The sequence below is a fragment of the Aythya marila genome (assembly GCF_965140915.1).
Source record: "Aythya marila genome assembly, chromosome: 9".
Taxonomy (NCBI): domain Eukaryota; kingdom Metazoa; phylum Chordata; class Aves; order Anseriformes; family Anatidae; genus Aythya; species Aythya marila.
In genome coordinates, this window is record NC_139050.1 from 26,187,493 (window position 1) to 26,211,742 (window position 24,250).

Consider the following 24,250-nt stretch of genomic DNA (forward strand, 5'->3'; position numbering starts at 1 on the left):
GCTCAGGTGACCTTGGGTCAACGTCTAGCAGGACTTCTGCTTACACTAAGCCACAACACGTCTTCAGCTGAAGGCTGTGTGACTGGGGACCAGGTGTCCCAGCTCCCTGGCCCGTGCAGACTGCAAAGGTGGGCATGGGCTAGAACACCATGGAACTGAACAGCCAGGTCACTACTCAAACACCCAAGGCTTTGTGCTCTACAGCGACCGCAGCCTGACTCACAATCATTAAACACAGCCTTAAAAGATGGGATAATATAGGAAGAGAGAGAATAATTGAGTACATTGCTGCAATCACAATCAAGGATGATAAGCAAATCAAAGTTTCCTCAGCTAGCAGATCTCTGAAATGAATTAGCATTTAAAATTTATGCAAGTCTTATGACACAAACTACCAGTAATATCTAAAATTCAACTTCCCGAGAATAGTGACCTCAAAAAAAAATCCATTCACTTCTTAAAGTATTACCTGAAACATGTAAAATGACAATTTTTCATTATATTCCCACTGCTTCAAGGCTTGTTCCATCTCTTGAGGCATCACCACAGAGCCGTTGCCTTGGCTGGATGTCACATGGTAGAACTCTGCAACCTTTGCCAGCTGCTCCCGAAGGTATCTGGTTATAATTTGAGTCCATTCTGCAACATAAGTTCACAATTAGAACACTTCAGATGATAAAAGGTTTCTTTCACAGTGAGAATTGAAACAAATTCATGTTGAAAAATATTTCTCCAAAGCATTAACACATGGTTGCATAATGCAGCCCCCAGTGTGAGTTAATGGTTTTTTTATGTGCCTCTCCTTTGCGCTGCTCCCAAAGCACATATATATAGTGTCAGGCGTGCAAGCAGCCTGCTAGCTTAGCGTGACGTAAAAAGCACAGATACGAGCTATGCCTTCAGGGAATCACCTGTCTCTTTCATCAGAGCTCAGCATTCAACCACTAAACAGCTTTGAAACAGATCAAATAAATACCCTTCATTACTGCCTTCCATATGGAGGTTTATTCCCCTCCTCTCTCCCCCTCCACATACAGCCACCAGAACACTAGACAGGACTTTGCCCCAGCAATGGGATATACGATTCTTGCTGCAATCACTGAAACAGACACCTCCTCTGGGTTTGTCCTCTGATGAGGATGCAGAAGTTCAGAGACAGCTCCTCAGGTCAGACTGACCTGCACGGTGTGGAGGTTTGCAATGAAGACTGATTCGCTTTTCTGTGTGATACCTAAGATAGTAGGTACTGTTCAAACACACAAACCTACCCAGAACCACCAGCTTTTCTCTATGCTCCAGCAGTGATTGTATACTTAGTGTAACTGCGAGAAATTAGTAAATGAAAGTAGATGGCTTGACCATACATAGAAAGCTTTGGGAAAATAGGAATTGTAAAGGAGGCATACTCTAAACAGCATAACTGGGACAACCAAGGGTGTTTGTTACTATCTCACAAACATCTGACAGAGTTGCATGTAATCAGCAAGCAGCATATTTTGGAAGAGCACACTCTTTCATGAATGCGTAATGCAATTGCTTTGACAACCTAAGCCTGTTCACTGCCAGAGTTACAGGAACTAGGGCTCAAACACAACTATTTTTACTGGTTACTACCCACCTCAGATTTCAGCTAGCGCTTTCCTTCTGTGTTTTTTTCCCCTTTGAATTTATAACTGGCAGTTCTGTTAACTGAATATTCTGCCATAGAATATACATTGAATGCCTTTCTAACCAAATCTGAAATTTCTGTATGAAGCTAGTGGGTTTTAGTGTTTTCATACAGCTATTTAACTAGATTTACCTCAAACACTCACTCACTTTTGGAAAAACAATTCCAAATCCACTGTATCACACTTGTTTTCATGGCATGGTATGAAAGAATAATTTTCCCAAAGCAATTACCAAAATCTCTATGCTACTGAGTTAGAAACAACACAACCACCTTTCTGTTACCTAGGGGACAGATCTAGAACATTTGGCGGAATGTCAAAGACTACACAGTAACACACATCAAATTACTTCCAAAATTCAAAAAAAAAAACTAACAGAATTTGGACAGACAGCGTAATATTCAGCATCACTTTCGGCACAGTTACAGTGGAAATCTGCCTCAGAATACTCGCTGATAAAATCACAGGCCCCTCCACTCACCAATACTTTCACTGGCTCTCCGTTCTCGTTGTGAAGCAGATGCCACCATCAGGCCAGCCAAAAGCAGAGCCTGAGCAGTTCGTGTGTGCCCCTCCACCACACACCACTGCCTGTCCCCTTCCCAGGAAGCGAAGAGCTACAGCTCAGAGCAGAGCAAACCAGATGACCTAGAACCTACCGCCGTGGAGTGGGCAACCCTAGCTTTCCTTACCTTCTTGCTTTGCTTTCTCACCCTTAGCAGCGCTACTCACAACGGATTAGGAAAGCAATCAACCTGCTCTCACTGCCCGTTAAGTTTTCTGCTAGGGTATACTCCCAGAAATGCTTATGAGAATCAACAGAAAAGGAAGACAACCTAGGAGGTTAAAGAGAACTTAAGGAAAAAAGAAAAAAAAAAAAAAAAAAAAAAAAGGCAAGAGGACAGCATTTAGGGCATGCCTAATGCCATTTGCTGACCTGCAGGCCAATACACCCAAGCCAGCCAGGGCTATCCCTAAAGCACAGCAGCTCACAGGCCATGCCAGACACATGGTACAGGCCTGCACAAAGATCCTCCAGACCAAGTCCTTGAGAGAAACAGAACAGGCAGGTATCAGCCTCACTGTCCACTGCACCACACAGGACTGCCCAGCTACAGGCACGCACCAGACCGAATTCACGAGGCTGTCTGACTCCCTCCTGTCCCAAAGCAGGGCAAGGTCAGAAACAAACATCACACAAGGGAAGCCAAAACATGCTCATAGGGAAGCCTGTCAGTACTGCAGCCACCCAGAACTAAGCAAGGAATAAATAGGGGGGTAAACAAGGGATAAATACATCATATTCAGCAAGTACTTCAGAAGACCATGCCACAAGGACCCCACATCTGTAACTATAATGAAAAAATAGGCGTAAGATGCTCGCCAGGAAACACTTTTTGGGCTTTAATTAGAAATTCAAAGTGAAAATGAATGCTTCAAGCCTAAAAATAAAAACAAACAAACAAGAAGTGAAAGAAACAAAATGAGTTAGTAGAACGATGTAAAAATTTCTCACAGCCGTATGGAGATGCTGCTAAACAGCATCTGATCACAGATGCTTTAAGGAAAAGGAAAAAGTTCATAACAGGTAGTGGAAGAGCTGTAGCTATTGCATACAAACTGAGAGTAGAACTAATAGTTACCATACCGTTGATCTCTAAAGGGTGCTCACTGTTTGGTCTACTGGCTTGGTGCCAGACAGTGTCATTTAACATCAATACTTAAAATAAATACATTACCACCTATGTTTTAACACATACACTTGCAAATTCATTTTGTTCCAGGCTTTCTAAATCAGCAGCTCAGTTTGCTCCTTGGTAATGTTTATCTTAGCACAGCCTTTGCCACTCCTGGCAACCCCACAGAGACTGGCATCAGTGGTTAAGACACAGCGCAGTCAGCTCCTCAGATACCGTGCATGGAGATTTAAGGAGAAAACAGCTGGGAGGAGAACAAGCCAACAGGGCTGTATTTATGCCACATGGCTTTTTGTACTCTTTGACACACAATTCTAAGCAAAACCAATTAAAAAGACTTTTTATTCCCCTTCCCACTACACAGATTCATCTCCAGACAGTCAGTAACACAAAAGCCACAAACGGGAATAGCAGGTCCTTTCAGCTGTTACTATTCATTCGGACATTAAAGTTGTTTATTTACCTATATTTGGATCGGTGGCCTGGCGTTTCTTGATTTTAGCTTCAGAAATAGCAGCATAGTAGGCACATGTCATTTTGATCAGCCATGCCGCTCGTAGCAGTGGCACAGAATATTTTGCTAAGTAAGCAAAAACATCTTCTTTTTTACTGAGAATTGGAACCTGAAATAAAACAGGAAGCAAGTTATAGCACACAGTCCAAACAGCAGCTAGCACCTGCGGGTTAGCCCAGGACCCCTCTCCTCAAACCCTAACTAGCTGGACAGTGGCAGATCTCTTCAGCAACCTGGGAAACCACTAAGCTGACAAAGCCTCTTGTTTAGGCACATACAAAGAGGCACAACAAAAGAAAGGTACCGCCCCACACCTTCCCCAGGTTACACCAGGAGCATTCTTCCCCATCTCTGAGATGCCTACAGGGCCACTAACAATCCTGCCAATACAACCAAAGACATACAACGTGCAGAAAGAGTCCTGCAAGCTGATCCTCAGAACTTCTGGAAATTAAGCACGTACTGAGATTTTGGTTATGGGTTCATTTACACAGATGCTGTCAGTATCCTGGGTGCCCCTGGCTCAGAGCCCATGGTAATGGAGCGCACCAGGGAAAGAAGGTGGCCAGCTGCAACACGTGTCTGTGCCAAGCAGAGAACAGGGCTGCTCCCACAAAACTTCCCAGTGAAGCCACTCTGTTCTGTCACAGCACTCCTTAAGCCTTTCTGCATAAAGGTAGCATAACTTTTGAATGTATTTTTAAAGCAACATTTATGAGTAAAAGACATTTCGCACCCAGTGGAGACAGAAGGGAGTGGAGGCACAAATATTACGCTTGCTGTCCCCCTACAAAAAATGCTAATTACTCCTTCAAGATTATTCAACCTTTCCAAGAGAGCGCCTGGAGAACAGACGCGCATCAATGCAGAAAAGCACCGCTAACCATTTTCGGTAACACTCTTTTGTAGTCATTCTAAGGTCTAGTCTACCCAATTAGTTTCAAAGGGCTCTTAACACGCTTATGTATGTCCATAAGCCCCTTTTTGTTATTCTGTTTTTAAATCATAAATAACAAAAGAAGTCTCTCTGGTGCTTTTATTCAGAAAGTTAACCTTTTAACTCATTTTATGAATACTGCCTTATCCTTACAGACCAATTCAGTACAACCCCAGTACAATCCAAGAAACAGGGGAAGAAGTATTTTTATACCTTTTTTGCTAAAATAGTCAGTGGTTTACTTCCTGCTAAATCTGTGAACCAGTTGTGAATTGCACTCTGAGACCGAGCAGTAACCAGCCAGTAGTTATCTTTGGCATTTATTTGTGGTTTCTTCTTTCCTGTGTCCTGGAACGTGTTAAGTTTTAGCTTTTCCGCTAATATGCTGCTAAAGTAAGCGCCAATCTGGTGGGGAAAAAAAGGGAGGGAAAAATAACACACATGACAACCCAGTTAGCAAGCATCTATTGTACATTAACGCACACAGAATCTTTATCTGAATAGATGCAGTCATCACTCTAGTCCAGGCTATCAGCCTAATAAAGGTTACACTTTAAAGCCCTGCAGCTAGCAGATAGAGATTCCTGATATTAAAGTAACTGTGCAATGCTTTTGCAGTATTGCTATAAAAGCTGCAGGTCAGCAAAACCAAGCCAAAGACGACCAGGCCTCAAAGACAACAGAAATGCAGCCACCACTTACAATGACTTCACTGTAAATCACCAGAAGCACATCACTCCAGGAGTTGAGTATCTCAGATTTAGGACCTGACACAGCATATTCGAGATGTGTCAGCATTTTATAATGCAATAAGTGTATATAGCTGTTGTTCACTTCTAATAAGAACAAACTACACTGCCACAAGAACTGCATCAATTGCCTTTGCATTGTCAGTTACAGCAGGCAAAACTTCAAAGATTTGGATAAGCTAGTAAGTGTTCTGACTTCTATTCAAAATGCCTCCACTTCCACTCACTACCTTCAGAATGGAAAACATTGTAGGATTCCCTTACACAGAACTTTCAATACTGAAACAGCAGAGAAAAAAAAAAAAAAAAAAGAAAAGAAAAGACCAAAAGAGGTATTATTTACTGTGTGAGGTTCTTTACATACCAAAATTACTATAATACAAATTAAATTTTAATTAATTTTTAGACCTGTCAGTAAGAATCAGGTGATTGATTTTCAAATAAATACATTCATAGTTGGGTAATTTTAAAACCTATGAAAAGTTTTTAATGAGACACTGAACTTATTTTGGTAATTCTACACTTACATCTTCCAAACACCTATAAGACTATAAGCAATTCCTTGTGAATTCGTTTTACTTTTCAGTTATGTTCAATAGTCAAAACAAGACTAATTGAAATGTGAGACAGAAAGTACCTGCAGGTGGCAATTCTAGCAAACAAAGAATGTAACAAAAACCTTTAACATTTCAACAATAACAACCTTGTCATTTACTTGTATCACTTCTCATTTCAGATTTACGCTCTACTAAAATAAAAGAGCATCACTGTAATAAGTAGATTCAAATATTCCAATAAGCCATAAAACATCATATATTTTAAGAGTCACTTTGTTGGAAAACATTTGTTAAGCTTCTTGATAAATTTCTCATTCAAAATTGTTTATTTGTGTTTTCCCAACAGAACAAAAAAGAGAGTATACAAATCTGGATAGCTTACTCTTTTTTTTTTTTTTTTTTTTTTCTAAAGAGTTATAACTTTCAGTTTGGAAGATAATAGCTAATATTTTAGTGATTTTCATTGTTCTTTTGTATCTCAAATATCTTCAACTCTCAAAAAAACATAGTAGAGCCAGGTTAAGTTTCACTAAACTGTCCAAGAATATAATAGAAAACAGTCTGATGAAACATACATAAGACCAAGGCAAGGGAATGGTTTGTAAACACTAGGGACTTTCAGGGAAAGAGTCACTAACAGCTTTGTAAGTGAAGCAAATAAAAGAACAGGAGCAAAAAATAATGTGTCTGCTATAATGATGTGCAATAGCTATGTGTTGTTCTCAGTATGTGTGTCTTCCTCTAAAGACTGGTAACACCAGGCAGCAGGACCACAGCTCAGCATTCCTATATTAGTTCTGTAATCAACTCTAACATGAAGACTTCCAACTGGAAAGCAAAGAAGTCGAGAACCAAGTATAACCATTGCCAGCTTGGTAGCAGGCTACACAAATATACTCCAGGTACAAAGCCAGGCCTTACCTTTGAGGCATTAATGACGATATTTCTAGCAGACCCATGCTCATCTCCAGAGAAGGCAGGCTGATTACTGAAGCCTTGCTTTACGTTCACTGCAGTAAGTTCATCCTGCAAAGAGTGTTTTAGGGATGAAAAAATGACATGACAACTTCTGAAGTCGCATCATTCTGAGAAGCATGTTTTATAAAGAAGTGTTATCTGTATGCTAGTCCACCACACCTGAATAACCCTTGAAATGCTTTGTACGTACAGGATGCCAGCGAAGGGAAATGCAGTGCCTCTCCTATCCTCTGGCTCCCATTAAGTGTTCTCCTAACTACAGACTTCAAGGCCATAACTTTATAAGGATGGCAACTGTTTTGCGGGAAGAGGGTTGCTGCCCACAGAAAGGGTAGCAGAAAGCAAGGCTCATCCTCCTCGGAAGTGAATCATCTCTGGCTTATCCAGAGGCACCTTCGCAGCTGCACTCGTGGCCAGCACCAGGGCCTTGGTGCCAGGGCAGCCAGCAGCACGGGGCCAAGCGCAGCGCCGAACGCGTCCCACCCTGTGGGGCCTCGGGGGAGCCCTCAGCGAGCACGGGTCTGAGCTGCACAGGCCGGAGAGCTTGCTTTGGTTCTTCCTTGGTCTCTCCCCAAAGAGAAGGCAGAAAACTCCCGTGGCAAACCAGCCACCTGCCACCAAGGGCATCAAGCCCAGCCTGTGGACCACCTCTAGCAGATGAGATGTAAAAACCGTCCCCAAGATGACTGTGAAATGACCCATGAAAACAACGAGCAACTGAAATGCAACCGGGCTAACAACAAGAATAAAAGAAGAGGAAAAAGAAGAATGTAGTAACTTTATTAGAAGATTTGATTACTGGTTTGGGGCGCCTTCTCCCCAAAAATAATGACCCAGAAACTTCCATTCAGTTTATTCTCTTGTGCTTTGCAATGCGTTTTGCTTTTCAGTATTTTCTCAAAGTTTGTGAGTAACACAGGAGACAGCACTGTATTTAGAAGAAATCTAAGCTCTCTAGGGTTTATGAAGTTAGCAAGCCTCATCTAAATTTTAAATGAAATCAACAAGAAGTGCTGGAGCACTCCTCCACCCACACTATCCCCAAGACAGCCTTGAAAACACAGATGAAGGCAGAGATGAAAGTGATCAAAGGGATTATAAGCAAATAAATAAAAGGTAAATGGCAAACAGATGGAGATATATGTTACTATTACAGCCATTTCCACAGATGACCCCAGCTCTGTTATCTTTAAATTCTTCCTCCTCTGAAGAAATCTGTCTAGATATAGCTACACTGAAAATAACTGAGAACCGTGTGTGGTACTGCTGCAGCTACCATTACTGTACAAGCAAGCTGGGGATGGACTGACAACACAAACACAGCAGTGTTTTGGTTTTGTCTGGCTCAGATTTCTCCCTGCCTCCAGCCGTAGTTCAGAAATTTTAAACACGGAACACAGGACAGTTGCATAACCAAACACCAGCCACAAATTAAATTAACAGACATGCCACCCGTGAACACAACACGCAGAGATACAAACAAATCAACAATAAAAGTTCAGCTGAATGTTCACAGGAGTTCTCATTACGCCTCACGCCAGCCCCACTAATGGCTCAGGGTTGTTTTCCACGAGCACAGCTGTCCTGGCAGAGGGCAATATTTCCTAGACGAAGCAGCAGGAACCCCAGCACAGCTAAGCTGTACAGCGCTGAAGGCAGGCGGGCTGAGCACGCTTTCACTCGGCTCGATCCACAGGCCCCTTCCTAACGAGAAGCAGAGGAGCTCGGCACGCTGCTGTCACCGAGCGATCTGCGCTGGACCCGCCGCGCTCCTGCAGGGATGTCGAGCTTTCTTTCCAAATGTCAAGCAGGGCCCCAAGCGAGCCCAATCAAGACTTCAAATGGTTTTGAAGTTTAAAGAGCCAAACGAACACCCAAGCCCAAACTGCATTAATTTCCTTTGGAAAGTATTTTAATTGTTTCCCGTGGAATGCTTAAAACCTGCTTATATATTTGCAGCACTTCCTTTGCTGAGCGTTTATGAATCCAACACGCACAACCCTTAGAGAAGCAAAGCCTAACAAGTTCAGACCGATGTTCACGGGAGCGGAGCACTGTCAGCTCCACGGGGAGTCAGACCCCACACCAAACCCGCAGACGTTACCTCCCCACACCGCAGCGTGAGCCCTGCAAAGCCTGCTCGAGGAGGCGATGGCAGCACCGGGCAGCACAGCGTGGTCAGGGCACTCACAGCTACACCAGCAGAGCCAACACAACGTTATCATTGGGTGTTCTGGATCGTCTAATTCTGTATTAATCTGCTTTGAACAAATGAGCTCCTGCAACTTAAATGTTTTCCCACCTCCTTAATACTTATTACCTATAATGCTTGTTTATTGCAGCCAGTAGGTGAAAAATGGAAAGCCGTTTTTGAAAAACTAGGAACTGGACAGTTTATTCTGATGTCTAAGCCGAGCAGACAATGTACAGAGCTACACTAGCACAATTTGACAGTCAAAATGAGGCATATTTGCAATACGTTCTTTTTCTGCCTAACCTCAAGACTTTCCTTCAGAAGAGAAAAGTTCACGAACTCATGAAAGGAACAAAATGGATCTTAACTCAGTCATTCCTTTTAGATCCTCTCACAAGCTCCAGCTTTTGCTTTGTGCCTTTATTACAAGAGGCCATCCACTTTTGGCAGCCTGGAGCCACACCAGCGCTGGCTTGGAGGCCTAACCCCTGTGTGGGAAGCTCCAGCGATCTGCCCTGTGCTGTGACCGCCGTGCCAAAAACCCTGCGCTCAGGCTCACACCACTGAACAGCAGGTGCCTTCTGAACGGTGAGATCAAGAAGTGGCCCCCTAAGAGAGACTGGTGTACACCAAATGCTGTGCCAGTTACGGATCAGCGAGCACCCCGGGACTCGTTAGGATGAGAGGAAGAAGGGCGCCGTGCTCAGAGCAGCGCTGTCCCCTCAGCACCCGCAGCTCAGAAGCCACAAGCAGGACGAGCCGTCCCGAGCAGCCAAACGCCGGCACAGGCGAGTTTCTCTGCTGATGAGGGAGATGCCAGGCTGGGCACGCTACACACGGATGGCAAGAGCCTAAAGGAGCACCACTCTCTTATAGCACTGAAGGGCCTAGAAAGACAGACACATTCCCAACCAGCGTAAGGAATACTGTGAAAAGGCCGACAGACACTCGAGGTCAAAAAAAAATCAGAGATGGCTTGAAAGATTAGCACCAGACTGAGAGACACACGGATCCCTGCATGCTGCTCCCAGCCCCTCTCTCCGGGCACTGCCCAAGCCGCCCTCGGGTGAGCCCCGGGCAGCCACCACACAGCAGGCGGCAATTCGGAGCCGCAGCGGGTCCCTTCTGGAAGCCTCCCCCGGCAGCGGCGCAGCGCAGGGCTCACGGCTCCGCGCCCCCCCGTCCCCCCGCCGGGCTGACCCCGCGCCACGGAGCCCCTCCGGCGTCCCGGACCCGTCCTCCCGGTGCCTGCGGATCGCGGAGCGGGGCCCTGGCCGCGTCCCCCCCCCGCCGGGCCCCGCCGGGAGCCGGGGCTGCGGCTGCCCCAGCCTCGGCCCTGCGCCTCCGGGGGCGGCCCCGGGCTCCGAAGCCGCCCGGCCCGGCCCGGCCCTGCCCTGCCCTGCCCAGCCCAGCCCTGCCCGCCCGCGGGCCGCCGGCATCCCAGCCCCGGCCCCGGCCCCGGCCCGCCCCCGGCTCGCCGCAGAAAATGCAAGTCAGCGGCGGCTCCGCTCAAAAGTTTCGGGGGAGGCGCCGGGCCGGGAGGCGAGGGCGGCGGCCCGCGGGGGGCCGGGGGCCGGGCGCGGAGCGGAGCGGAGCGGAGCGGCGGGGCCGGGCTCACCTCCTTCTGGCGCGGGTCCTGCGGGTAGACGTCGGGCGGCCCCAGGCGCGGCCGCTTGAGCGGTCTCTGCTCATAGCTGAGGAGCCCGAAGGCGGCCATGATCGCTCATGTTCGCCGCTGGAGCGGGCTCCGAGCGCCAGGGAGCAGCACTCGGCGCCTCGCCCCCCGCCTCAGCCCCCGCCGCGCCGGGGGCGGGCCGCGCGCCGCCGCCACGGCCGGGCACGGGCACGGAGGGGGGGGAACGGGGGCGGCCGGGCCCTGCCCGCTGCCTCCCGCGGAGCCGCCCCCGGCCCTGCCCGCAGCGCGGTGGCAGCGCCCCGAGCCCCCAGCCCGGCCCCCCGGAGGCGGCTCGCCGCTGGTAGCACCGGTGTCGGGGCGGGCGGGCGGCTGGCCCAGGGCGAGGCAGACGTGGCCGCCCCCCGGCAGGGTCAGGCTGCAGCCGCCCCGGGGCAGCCCCCAAAAGCCCGGCCGGGCGCTGCGCGGCTCCTCCGCAGCCTCCCTCCGGGGACCCCAAAGGGCCGAGGGGTCTCCGGCCTCTGCAGGAGGAGCCTGAGCAGGGTGCAGAGCCCCCGGGCTGCCGCCCCCTCTCCTGCCGCTCCTGGCCCGTGCCCCACGGAGCGAGGCCCAGATCCCCCTCCCGCAGGTACCAGGGGGGCACCGCGCCCACCCCCGGGCCAGGGGAGCCCCGCGCCCTCCTTCCAGCTGCCACCGGCTGTAGAGGTGCATGGTGCTGAGCCCCAAAGGCTCCTGCCGTCCCAGTAAGAAGGGCGGTCATTTCCAGTGCTGAAAACAGTGAGAAAACGGTAACAGAACTGGTGTCATCTCACAGGTGGGATGCGAGCCAGGCAGGACCCGAACAAGACAAGTAAGCCAAAGAAGGCTCTTTTCCAGTGCAAGGGAGGGGACCATTGGGGGGACCCGAGGCCACAGCACAGCCTGCAGAACAGCTCGCGGTGCCTCAGAGAGCAGCAGCCAGGCAGCCAGGCCAGCTGTTAGTTACCATCCCCTGCCCCTGTGCAACCAGCCACAGCAGTACTTTTACAATATCCCTTGGTTACTTCTGTTTGTTTTTTAACCTTGGCCTCACACAGTAACTCCCTTAATTCTTGTTTCAGGATGACATTAACAGAAAGCCTGGAATCTAGTGCCTCTGAGGAAAAAGCAACAAAAAACAAAACCAAGTATTTTCACTTCCCCTTCTTATCCTTCATTTGTTGCGTCTTCTTTGGTTTTGTCATATATCCAGCGTAGTATTCACTGCGGTGGAGCATGCAGCATTTGCAATAAAATATTTTCTGTGATCTTCAGATAGCTCAGCTTCACTTCTTTCCATTAATTACCTGAGGGATAAAATAACCAATTATTGCATTTGCGTGTTCCAGAAGAGGGAAGATGTTACAAAAACCTGTCAAAACGTTTATTGAAAGAGACCTTCCTTTTCTGCCAGTCTAACAAGAAAGCATGTAAATTTCTTTTCCTGTATCTTCTTTCCCTGTATTTGTTTGATAAACAAAGTATCCCAGGTACCAGGCAATATCATTTTAGCCACTCAGAAAGCAACATTGTTTTCCTGTGCAAATATAAAGAAACAGACCCTGTAAATATCTCCCTAGTGTTCAATCTAGAATCCAACAGCTAGATTTAGAAAGTGATTTGTACTGTCTACCAAGATACATATCAAGGGGTTTCTGAACAAGTCTGCCAGAATCCATAGGTGCTGAACGTTGCCGTGACAAGTTGCTCCAAAGCAAACTCCCGGACCACTCTCAAGTTGGGTTCCCAGCTTGTCTGCACACAGAGTTCTCTCCAGCCCACTCCCCTGCTGCCTTTATGCCACCAGCCACTGCCTAGGGCAAAGCCCTAGGAAGGGAAGAAGGTGTGAAGAAGGCTGTTGCATGGACATGCATACGTTCAAGTCTTGCTTTCACTGCTACCATGTGGTGATAGTTACACTGAAATGCTCCACTTCAGTAAATAAATGCATTCTGCTTAAGTGTTCAAAATCATCTTTAAAAATAAAGGTATTTCCAAACCTACTGCTCAGCATCATGCACTGTGCAAGATTGGTGGGGCCAGATTCCTGTGACAGTGCCATCTTTTGGTTACATGCCATGATCATGCATGAGGCAGTTTTATTTAAGCTTTAGTTTAGAAAAAGTTGTGTCTGTACCCAGCCTTGCTTCTTTTTAATTCTAAGGTTGTCTAAAAACATATGTAGTTAAACCAGACTTAGTCACCTTTAAGTTCAATTGATGTGATACTCTTAAAACATCTGAAGAGCATTCCTGCCACAGACACGTGTCCAGATAACTTAACTGAATTGATTTGGAAAATAGAGAAAAACCCTTCTGTTGTCTAGAAATTGCTAGCAGCCAGTAAATCGATGCTGCCAGCCATGTGGCTGACCCCAGGCGATGCCCCGGTGAGGCAGCATGCCAGGGCAGCCCCAGGAGCAGCAGGGACCCAGCCATGGGCACCCCACCTGCAAGGCCTGGAAAACCAGGCGGAGGAGTTCGCCAAAGCATCCTGCCACACACAGCAGCCAGGGCAGGAGCAGATCCAGCATGCCAGGGCAGAGCGAGCAGCTGGATACAAGCAGGTGTCACAGGGAGGGCTGCCCGGCCCAGCCCAGGCACCACACGCTGCCTCCCCACTGCATTAGGAGCACCCGTAATGGGAGAGAGAACAGCTCAACGCTGCTGGCTCTAGAAGAACTCCTGGAAAAGTAAAGCCTTCTAAAAACTTTAGCTTTGGATGGGGGATAGCCGGACAAGCAGCCAAGCCTGGTCCTGAAATCCTCAGGTCACCCCATCAGACAAGGGAGGAAGGGAGCACTCCTCAAATTACAGAGGTTCCTTCTGTCATCTTAAACCTTCGTTATCAAGTGACACAGGATGCACTGAAACACTCTGCAAACTGCTTTTTTCCAGGCTGGAGCGTGCAAACTGGAGTTACACAGCAGACAGAAGCGGAGAGGGAAAAGGCAGACGTCCCCAGCAGCTCACAGGGCAGCACACCCCGCGGTGCCTCCCTGCCAAAGCCCCCGAGGAGGGGGCACTGAGGAGGGGGCTGCCAGCACGGCTGGGCTGGGCACCCAGCACCTGCCCGCCGGGGCGATGGAGAGCTCCTCGCTGCCTGGCTGAGGCTGCATCGCCCCAAGGACTTGGCGTGCCACCATGCCAGCCCAGCAGAAGAAAATCATCTTTTGCATAGCTGGGGTGTTCAGCTTCGCTTGTGCACTGGGGACCACGGCAGCCATCGGCACTCAGCTGTGGATTAGAGGAACGATCCTCTGCAAGACTGGAGCCCTGCTTGTCAACGCCACCGGGCAGGAGCTGGAGAAGTTTATCGGGGAAATCCAGTATGGGCTTTTCTATGGCGAGCGAGTGAGACAGTGCGGGCTCGGAGGCAGACCTTTTCAGTTTTCATGTGAGTAAGAAAGGGGCTTGAATTATTTAACACTGTGCTGCTCACTGCTAGGGGAACCAGGAGATAACTGCCCTGGTACCCCCCTGTTCGTACACAGACCTTAACAGGCATGAAATTTTATAAAGCCTAATGTTACCCTTACAGCATTTCAGTCTTCGGGTTTAAATTACTCTTTCCTGATACTAGCAAAGCCATACTAATATTTTCAGCAGTTTGTGTTTCAATTAACAGATGCTACATAAAAAAACATATCTTTTTGAAAAAGTAATTTCATATATTATTGTTTGTCAATTAATCTTTATCATCTTTCTGTGCATGTCAATATTACATCCTCTGCTCTGTCACAAAAGAAAAATAAACTAGCAGGAATGTGAAAGAAATGGGGGGATAGAAGAATTTTGCTGCTGTTGAGAAACAAAACAGCCAGAGATTAGTAATCTGCTGTATTAATTGGAAAAACATCTGGTTGATACTAGCTGACATTCAGACAATTGATCTGCAAATTGAACTTAGTAACCAACATTCAAAATCTTATGAAACTGTTAGCAGTGGTTTTGCTTTACATGTAATATTCATAACCTGTTCATCTTCAAGGGTAAGAAGATCAATGAAGTGATCAAGTGAAGACATTTTGCATGTAGCAACACTAAACAGATGATAACAAACAGTCATTTCTTATACATACTGCATGCCACCTGAAATTATTACAAAACAAAATTTGGAAGCAATCTGCTAAAGCAGCACTGGCAAATTGCTTACATGAGTCACCTAAGGCAAAGTAAGGTTACCAGATTAAGTGTCATAAATGGTCTACTATATTATTTTTTCAAAGCAGTAGACCAGACTCATTTTACACAATATGAAGGCTTACCTTCTCTAATTAAATCCCATCACTAAGCTATTTAGCGAGCTGGAAGCTCTCGGTCCCGCTGCACGCTGTGGCTGTGAAGAAAGAAGCGCTGCCCTGCAGGTATCAGCTGCAGGAAGTTCTCAGAGCAGTCCACAAAGCCCCAAGGAACTCATTTCCTACCAAGGGTTGAGCTGTCCCTTCCCGTGAGCTGCTGCCAGCCCTGTGGCTGAGGCCTGCTGGGGCCCCTGGCCAGCGCTGAGGGGACCAGGGTGTCCTGCCTGCCTCAGACAAGGACCCAACCCCGGCACTGCTGAGCAGCCACCCAGGCATCCCATCCCGCAGGGAAAGCCAGCCCGAGCCAGAGGCAGGCAGCTGGCTTCTGCTCCTTATCAGCTGCAGAGACTCCCAGACCTTGAGACCATTTCCTTACTCAAGCTCCTGTCTGTTCACTTCTGCTTTAAGTTCATCGCATTATGGCTAAAATATGTTAATGTACTGCTAGGGTGATTCCAGCAATAGTTTCTCTGAAAACAGACATCAGGCATTCAAAGCTTTCAGGAATTCCACAAAGGAAAATGGAAGAGAAATTCACTCAACATCAGTAAATGTCATTTATTTATTTATTTTGAGAACTGAGTTTTGAAGCAGGTGCTTTAATGCCTGTTCTCAGAATGTGAACCCAATGCTGGATTTAATCTCATGCCTGAGACCCCCCAGGCCAGAAGAGAAGCTGTGATACTATCGCCTGTGTTAGGGCAGCATTCCTCCCTGGAGAGAGCAGGCTTCCTTCCAGGGGCCTGGCAGCCCAGCACACTGCTGACAGCAGATCATCACCCAGGGCAGCAGCGGGAGCAGGTCTGAGGGGAACCTAAGGGCCTCAACAGACCCAAAGCAGTCTGCCCAAGGCCAGGATTTTACCTTTTAATTTCTGTCCATGCAAGTCAAGCATTAGTAGTGAAATACTTCAGTAGGTCCCACTCAATGTTAGAAGCACATTGCAGGTTGTTTATCTGTCCTGGAATCCTTTACGTAGCACACGATGAAAAGGTAGCACTGCGAGGAGATCCCTGGCAGCGTGCACCCAAACCACCCCCCAGTCACAGCCCGAACAGCTCCGTGAGCCCAGCAGCAGGGCCCGGCCTCACCTCCCTGCGCTCACCAAAAACTGACAGCAAGCACTGATGTTGTCTTCACACATTGTTCTTGGATCTTTTATTTGGACTAAAAAGCAAATGCAACAGTTACTTTAATAGGATTAATATTTAGAAAACAACGGCTGGGTGGCTTAGCAAAGTCTGCATCTACCAAAAGCATCCACTTTAGAGACCAGACACGGAGAGGCCGCTTCACACATCCTGGGGCTAGAGGAGACCCATCCTGTCTGAGACAGAGCCCTCGGGAGCTCCCTGTGAGCAACGCAGAAAGCAGAACCACCACATACAATATACACATCTGTTCTTTAATGCACTAAAGTGCACTTTAGCATGTCTAAGAAGAAAAGGCATGGAAAATAGGCTAAATGATTTAGTTCTATGTTTGCTCCCATTAAATGCTCCCCTCTGACCACTGTATCTCTTTTAATTGTAAAATGAATTTGCTCTGCCAGCAAACCCTGTTAGGCTGGGGAAAGCCTTCTGCCTCATTTACTCTTGCTGATTCTCATCTGTTTCTAGGTCAGCAGTTCATTTTCTAAAGGTCACTGGCATGCATACTGAAACACTATTTCATTCATTACAATGAAGGAATGTTTTTCTTTCAAGACAGCATTGTTACTGGAATTATTTTTTCCCCAATATGTCACTAATAAAATTTTAATGACAAAAACTATAAATGCAGGTGCCAAGGGAACGATTCAGCACAATGCAGTAGCATACTTGCTTAAAATAAACAATAAAAATCTGTATTATGAAATAAGCTCATGTTCTCCCAAAGGATTAGGTAGTGTTGCATGAACTAATGTTATTCCTTGCACAAATTCTGCACAAGCAAGGACTCTTCAGCCTTTTGCTGGCTATCTTGAATAGTACAAGAGTAAAATCGTACTTTACAGCATACTAGCAGTACAGCTGTTCCTTACACTTATGAATACACAGCATTTGTAACTTTTTGGAATATTTTACAGTCCAACAGACACAAGGTCTAGTTTCCAAAAACTGCTTTGTTCTACTAGGATGAGATAAGCAATTTAGCCACCAGCAACAACTGGACAATACACAGCCATCAGCAGCAGCTGCCTTCCAGGCATGGAGATTCTCCCTCCACACCAGGCAAACCCACCCAGTCGGTAACAGGGCGAGCACCACACTGCAGCATGCTCGCAGGGCTGTGCATGCGCCGCGGGCCCCAGTGCCCTCTCTGCTCTCAGCAGACATTAGCAGCACAAAGTGGCAGTCAACACAGCTTTGGGAGCAATGCACAAGCATTTGTGCCATTAATTTCCCTTTTGTTCAGTCAGGCGATAAATTGGCTTGACACCACATTACCTGCATCTCTGTATTTACTGCATTGCAGGCTACAAAATATTTGCTGGTAAACATTTTGCAAGGTAGGTTAATTTACATGAGGCTTATTCCTCCCAGCACATTGCAGCTGCAGTGAGGCAGCTCCAAGGTGTTATTACCCTGCTTTAATTGTGCCCCTGTGGATCAGCAGCAGCTAAGTGTGTTTGATGATTACTTCTGAAATATCCATTGTCACTAAACAAACATGAGTGATTAAAGATTACCCTTATACCAAGGCTGATCAACTATCCCCTGTGCCACAGCCAAGCAGGATCACACTTTGGGAAAAAACTGCATGAAAAATATTTAAAATGATTCCTAACATTTGGCCTACGATGGTCACACAGGCCATTACACAGCTGAACCTCAGCACAGCCTCTGGTAGATCAGGCAGCAGTAATTAACTGTAAATGCCAAATCTGACACAGCGTGGCTGCTGTTCCCACTGGTAGGGTCTCCTCATGCTGCATGAGCTCCCAAGGGCGGGCTGCTGGGGCAAGTGACATAGCAGCAAATGCAGCCAGTGCTAACACAGGCTTTGGAAGCAATTATATAGCATAGAGCAAGCACATTGCGTGGACTGCCTAACAGGCAGTGCTCACACATAACCAACAGTGTTTTTCCTCTTGACCCTGCAGAGCAGAGCTCTGCTGCAAAAACAGCAGCATTTTGCCAGCCAGCAGGAGAACCAGCACAGCCCTGAACAGCACCAGGTTTCGTAGCCACACGCTTCAGTATTTGATACCTTGTTTTCTCTTTGTATCCTCCTTTCTTATTGCAGGACTTCTCCACTTCTCATTAATTTATCTTCTTTTTGGCCACATGCTTCCAGATAAAAACATCCCTCAAATCTTTCACCTGTGGAAATACAGGGGAGAAAACTTCAATCACACAAAACACTCCATCTTTCAAAATTTCACTCTGAATTTGTGGCACTTACTCCTATGATATAACCTTTATGAATGACTTCCTCTATTTTAAAATAGTGAAATAAGATACTACTTTAAGAGATTAAGGTAAGTACAGAAATAGACGTTTTAATAAAAAATAAAAACAGGAAAACATCAAATGATAGGAAACCTCCTGTCATTTTTGGTGTCTTCAAATCAAATCTTTGGCATTGTTAATGGATTTTCACAGGGAGCTCCCATCATTTCCATTCTGTAAACATCCACACACATTACCTTTCCCCAAATATCATTTATTCTTGCAGCTTTTAATGTCACCCAGAAACAGATCACACTGCAGTTCACCTGTATGTCAGTACCACAGGTTTACTAATATTTTCTTTTTCATTGCTAAACATGGACCTTTAAATTAACATATTTAGTGCTTTGGATTTTCGCTTTAAAAAAGCATTTAACCAAAATTCTTTGGGCATAAGCTTAACAGAACAGCAGTGAATATTTGTGCAAGTCAAAGTGGTGGAATCACTGCTTTCAGATGTAATGGGAATCAACATTACAGCTGGGAGCAGTTCTTTGCTTTCGTAGCAGACAAAGCAGCCAAACCCCCACATTTCTACACAGGACACAGATAGCACGTGGTATTCCAGACCCACTGAATAAGCACCCAAGGCACAGCAGAGCCTACCTCACACCCACCGAACAGTCATCTCACATGCCCACAGGGTTGGGACCACTGCATTCCCTGGGGCTTTGTCGTCCCACACCAGGCGTGCACCAGCGGGACAGGAGCACAGCCTGGCCTCCTCCTGGCCCCCCTGCAGGACTGGTGCTCCGGGCACTGCTCAGAGCACAGCCGTGATGGTGTTCAGCAAGGCGCCTCTCATCCTGCATCGCAGTAAGCAATGTCTCACCTCATCCCCTCTGCACATGTATTCTGGAAAACAAACCGCACTGGCCAGAACAATCCAGTCCAAGGGACTGGTTTTGTATGACTTGCTGATCACTCCAGACAAGATCAGGCACAAAAGTGACACTCACATCAACTGCAACTAAGTTTGGATGCTAATAAAGGTCTGGGCAAAGCAATAAATATAAATGACATTCCAGTCAGCGAATGAGCTAAGGAAATATAATTTACCCTCAGTAAGCATGAGAATAAATGCAAGGAGTTTATTTCTGGATTTGCTGTCCACCTCCCCAAAAGACAAATCTCTGGCCAAGCCTCTAAGAGACTTGAGACTAAATCTGTTGCATTTGGAAAAGCACAATTTAAATAATTTGCACAAATTAGCAGCAAATTGCTTACATTATTTATTTATTATTGCTTATAACTTTTAGTTTTTCCAGATCTACTCAAAATTATCCCTGCAAGTATCCATGTGAGCATCATTCTTTTCTGCACGGTGCTGATCGTCTTTGCCCTGGTGGGAACAGGCTTCTTCATGTACAATGCTTTCGGCAGCCCCTATGAAACTTTGCATGGCCCTGTAGGGTTGTACCTCTGGACCTTCATTGCATGTAAGTACCATTCCACATCACCTGAATTTGAGATATATATATATTTTGGCTGATTTATCAGCACAGTAGACTATTAAGGACTACAGCTGCATTGACTCCAAAGTGACAGATAATTTTGCTGTATTGACACCTGGCTTTCCTCCAGGTGTCAATACAGCAAAGGTGTTGTCTTCTGACTCCAGGAAAACACCTGCTGAAGTTCCCCATGGCAGTGCGTGGTGGGACAGGCCAGCAGGTAGCAGAGAGACAGGGCAGGCTGTCCTGTCCCCTCTGTCAGGAACATGGGGACCCCAGCACAGCCAGTGGGCAGTGAGTCCCAGCACAAGAAGACAAGTGGGAGGTCTGCTCGTGACACAGCCTGTGGCTGGGGTTCTAGAAATAAGCTCCCAGTAAAAATGAAGTCATGATGGCCATAACAACACCATCAATACAGCATTCCATTGTGATGGATGTAATATAGCCTTGCTGCCAGGATTTCTGATGTGGTGAGCATCTCTCGTGTTCTTTCAGGTTCCTGCGGTTGTCTCATCCTGATTCTCTTCTCCTCAGAGGTGAAGATCCACCACCTTTCAGAAAAAATTGCTAATTTTAAGGAGGGAAGTTTTACATTTAAAACTCACAGTGAACAGTTTGCAGATTCCTTCTGGATCATCCTAGGCTGCTCCTTGGTGCACTTCATGAACGCCCTCTTGATCCGCTTTGCTGGCTTTGAATTTCCTTTTTCAAAATCAAAGGATTCAGCAACAACCACTGGAGCAGTTGACCTGATGTATTAGATTTACTTAATTTATGAACATTTAAAGCAAAGAGGTTTATCACCACTATTTTCAACAATCACCAGGAGTACTAACTTTTAAATGATTAGCTGTAAAGAAATTAAAAACAAGAGAAGGTTTTAGGTAGATGTCAATGTGACATATACAGTAAACAAAAGATAGCATGCTATCTGATGGCATCAAAATCAAAATACTCTTCCTTGTAGTAAAACCTTATCAGTATATCTACTCCTTCTTCCTCCAGGAACTTATTTTAGAAGTAGGTGGTACCGACAAAATTAAATCAATAACATTGAACTGAATCTAGATAGTAAGATAAGTACTCAACCATGTAAGAGTCTACGATCACCAGCAGCACAGTTTTGACCTTTAACTGTTGTAAGTGCTGTGATGCAACTATCACCACATCAGGGCAGCAGACCACAAGGGGAAAGAGCAGCAGGGCCAAGAGGAGAAAGCCCTCAGGCTTCGTGCCTCAGGCAGCAGGCACTACCCCAGAAACCCCACTGGAGGGGAAGGCATGGCTTTGGCAAGGGCTCGCAGACAGAACCCAAGCACCCAAACCCACCACTAAGACTTTAAGCTTGTGTCACATGTGACAACACCATTATTTCTGTCCATAAGCTTCTCTTAAGTTTTTTAATTTTAAAAGCCCAAACTATTACTCTGACCCTGAATTCCAAATTCCCCAGTGCAATCACTGCAGCTGTGGGTATGGCAAGCCTTTGGGGATTTATTTGGGAATACACTGGCAAACTGTTGGTTTTTAACCCGACCAGCAGCTCAGCACCACACAGACATTTGCTCACCACCCCTCCCTCCCCCCAGGATTGTGGAGAGGATCAGAAAACAATAGAAAGTTTGTGGGTTGAGATAAAGACTTATTATTAGGACAGAAAATAAATAATTATGTGTACAAAATAAGTGATGCACAATGCAATTGCTCACCACCCACTGACCAATGCCCATCGCATCCCCGAGCAGCACCCCAGCCAGCCCCTCCCACAGTAATCGCTCAGCTCGGTGCCACATGGCATGGAATACCCCTTTGGCAAGTTTGGGTCACCTATCCTGTGTCTGTCCCACCTCCAGCTCCCGCTGCACCCCCAGCCTGCCCACTGGCAGGACAGAGCAAGAAGCTGAGATGTCCTTGGCTTGGTGTAAGCACTGCTCTGCAACAAGTAAAGCATCAGGGTGTTATCAACATTATTCTCATCCTAAATCCCAAATACAGCACCCTACCAGCTACTAGGAGGAAAAATGACTCTATCCTAGCCAAAATATAAGACAGAAATATAAGATGTAGAGGAGATTCAGAGTACTCCCTCCTGCTTACATGAGGGAGGAAGCCTGGCTGAGTACTGCTGAACAGCCGCTGTGCAACACAGCAAGGCAAAGAGCACCTCCAGGAACACAGCAACATAAACCCAAACCAGGCACCTTTGGTACTGTGCTACACCCACCCAAAGCCTCATTGTCACAATTATGAATAGCTCAGCCCAGAGAACAGCCAGTAAGTGCTCTCTCATCAAGCAGTACAAATAAACAAAAAGCAAAGCTCCTGGCAAACAGCAGCGATGGAAAGAGGCCCCAGACACACAGCATGCTGCAGCTCAGCAGGGGCTGGCAAGGAAACACCTGAGGCTCTCCAACTCAAGACGCACAGGAAGCCAGAGGGGATGAACGCATCAGTCCCTGTGTCTCTGAACCTCTGCAGGTCAGGTAAAGCAGCCAGGCCACTCGCCCCAGGTAGCCCCAGGTACGGCTACGTCAGCCTAATTACTTACAGGCAGGTCAAAAGAGCTTCACCTCAGCAAACACCACCTCCGTGGAGATGAGGCTCTCCTTGCATAGCACAGAACCGCTCTTCCAAGCAAACAGCAGAGAAGGTGCCCTAGGGGAGCAGAGGCTGCACCAGCTGCCCATTTATCTGCCCAAGTTGCTGAGGTTTCGGGTGCAGCTGCAAGCAATGAGCAATCCCACTCATCACCACTGGAGTCACCTTGTGTCTCAGGGAGCCTTGTGCCTCAAGCTGCAGCATCTTACAAGATGACCTTGCTGACATTTATGCCAGTTTTTATACTTTTACTATGAATGACAGAAAAACCATGCTTATTTTTGTAAAAGTTGTGTCATCTTTGTTCCCGCTCCACCAAGCCTCATACAGAACAACCCTGCCTCCCGAGCTGTATCGTATACATCTAGTTTCTAACAATGTGTAAGCACTACTACAGATTTCCACGACCACCAACATTTTTTTCACATTTTCCTTCTGAGCTAATGTGTGTTCTTGTTAATTAATATTAATGCATCTTCTTAACACATAATTTGTATTACGTTTCATTGTGTTACCATAGAACAAGTACTGAGAAGCAATGTTTTGCCCTTGTTCCTGGTGCTATATGAACCCAATCTGCTTTCAGCCCTGCTGCCCCACGGGCGGCCGGTAGCGCAGAGGTGAGAGGTACCGGCTGCCCTCAGCGCCGCGCCTGCCCTGTGCCCTGCCAGTTCTGAAGGAGTGAGCCTGTATCTGTAAGGCAAAGAACTGCACGGAGCTGCCTCAGTGCAGATCGGCCTTCTCACCACGTTTCCTGTGCAGAGGAGAGGGGCCCTGCTCCTGGGGAGCCCCTTCACAGAGAGCTCCTCTCTGTCCCACCCCATCCCCTCCCAGCCTACTCTCAAGTATGAGGCCAGCTGTTGAAGCCATGCTCGTCCGTTTTCCAAGGCAGATATAGTAACTTCTTACTAGCAAAATTAAATTTTGTCAATATTTAGGTTGGACCAGCTGAAAGCGACAGTTGCAGTGAGCATGAGACGCTCAGCTCATGCTCCTGGATCAACACCAGCATGTACTCTGTGGATCACTTTTAATCCGTGAGCATCAACTGAAGTTTTGCTCTGCATCATTTCTAATTTCACAATTAAAAAATACATATATACAGCTAGGAGAAATATGTAAATATATTTTGAATGTTCTTGAAAATTCAGATTTTTTCTATCACAATAAAAAAAATAGTACGCATGCGTGTCTGTGTGTGTGTGTGAATGCAGTGAGCATACCTATAACCACAAACATGTGCACTACATGTTACACAGGGCATGTATCAGGATTATACTGCCCACCCAGCGATGCCGCCCCAGAGGTGCTGCAGACGTGGGTGCTCTGCGCCTGGTGACCCCATGCACAGCTGTGAAGGGAGCTGGGGCCGCACGGGTGCCTCTGCTGGTGGACTCTTTTGAAACAGATCCATTTTCATGTTTTTTGTTGTCGAAGGTACTACGCCAAGCAGACGATTTATCATGCAGAACCCGCTTACAGAGTAAATGCAGTCAGCTTCTGTGCTGTGGCACTGG

The 24,250-nt window shown here is 46.8% G+C and overlaps 2 protein-coding genes and 1 long non-coding RNA gene across 3 annotated transcripts in view; 1 reads left to right on the forward strand and 2 right to left on the reverse strand.

The window, feature by feature from the left end:
* Positions 1–11,281, reverse strand: part of MED12L (mediator complex subunit 12L) — a 132,698-nt gene extending 121,417 nt beyond the window's left edge. Inside the window, exons 1-5 of the mRNA XM_082767075.1 lie at positions 10,915–11,281; positions 7,046–7,150; positions 5,032–5,223; positions 3,831–3,990; positions 470–639 (exon numbers count right to left, since the gene is read on the reverse strand). Of these exons, the coding sequence (XP_082623201.1) occupies positions 470–639; positions 3,831–3,990; positions 5,032–5,223; positions 7,046–7,150; positions 10,915–11,013 (726 nt within the window). The 5' untranslated portion in view covers positions 11,014–11,281. The remainder of the gene's footprint in view (positions 1–469; positions 640–3,830; positions 3,991–5,031; positions 5,224–7,045; positions 7,151–10,914) is intronic.
* Positions 11,282–14,090: 2,809 nt separating this feature from the next.
* CLRN1 (clarin 1) lies at positions 14,091–21,010 on the forward strand (the record flags this gene model as incomplete). The annotated part of the gene is made up of 3 exons (XM_082766826.1): positions 14,091–14,343; positions 19,941–20,120; positions 20,631–21,010. The coding sequence occupies 3 exons, from the start codon at positions 14,091–14,093 to the stop codon at positions 20,894–20,896; spliced, it is 699 nt and encodes a 232-aa protein (XP_082622952.1). The 3' UTR covers positions 20,897–21,010.
* On the reverse strand, positions 16,309–20,844 carry LOC309881175. Its single transcript, XR_014318090.1, has 3 exons — positions 20,741–20,844; positions 18,440–18,552; positions 16,309–16,414 (listed from the first exon to the last, which is right to left on the reverse strand). It is a non-coding gene; the product is annotated as an uncharacterized lncRNA (long non-coding RNA).
* Positions 21,011–24,250: the final 3,240 nt, after the last annotated feature.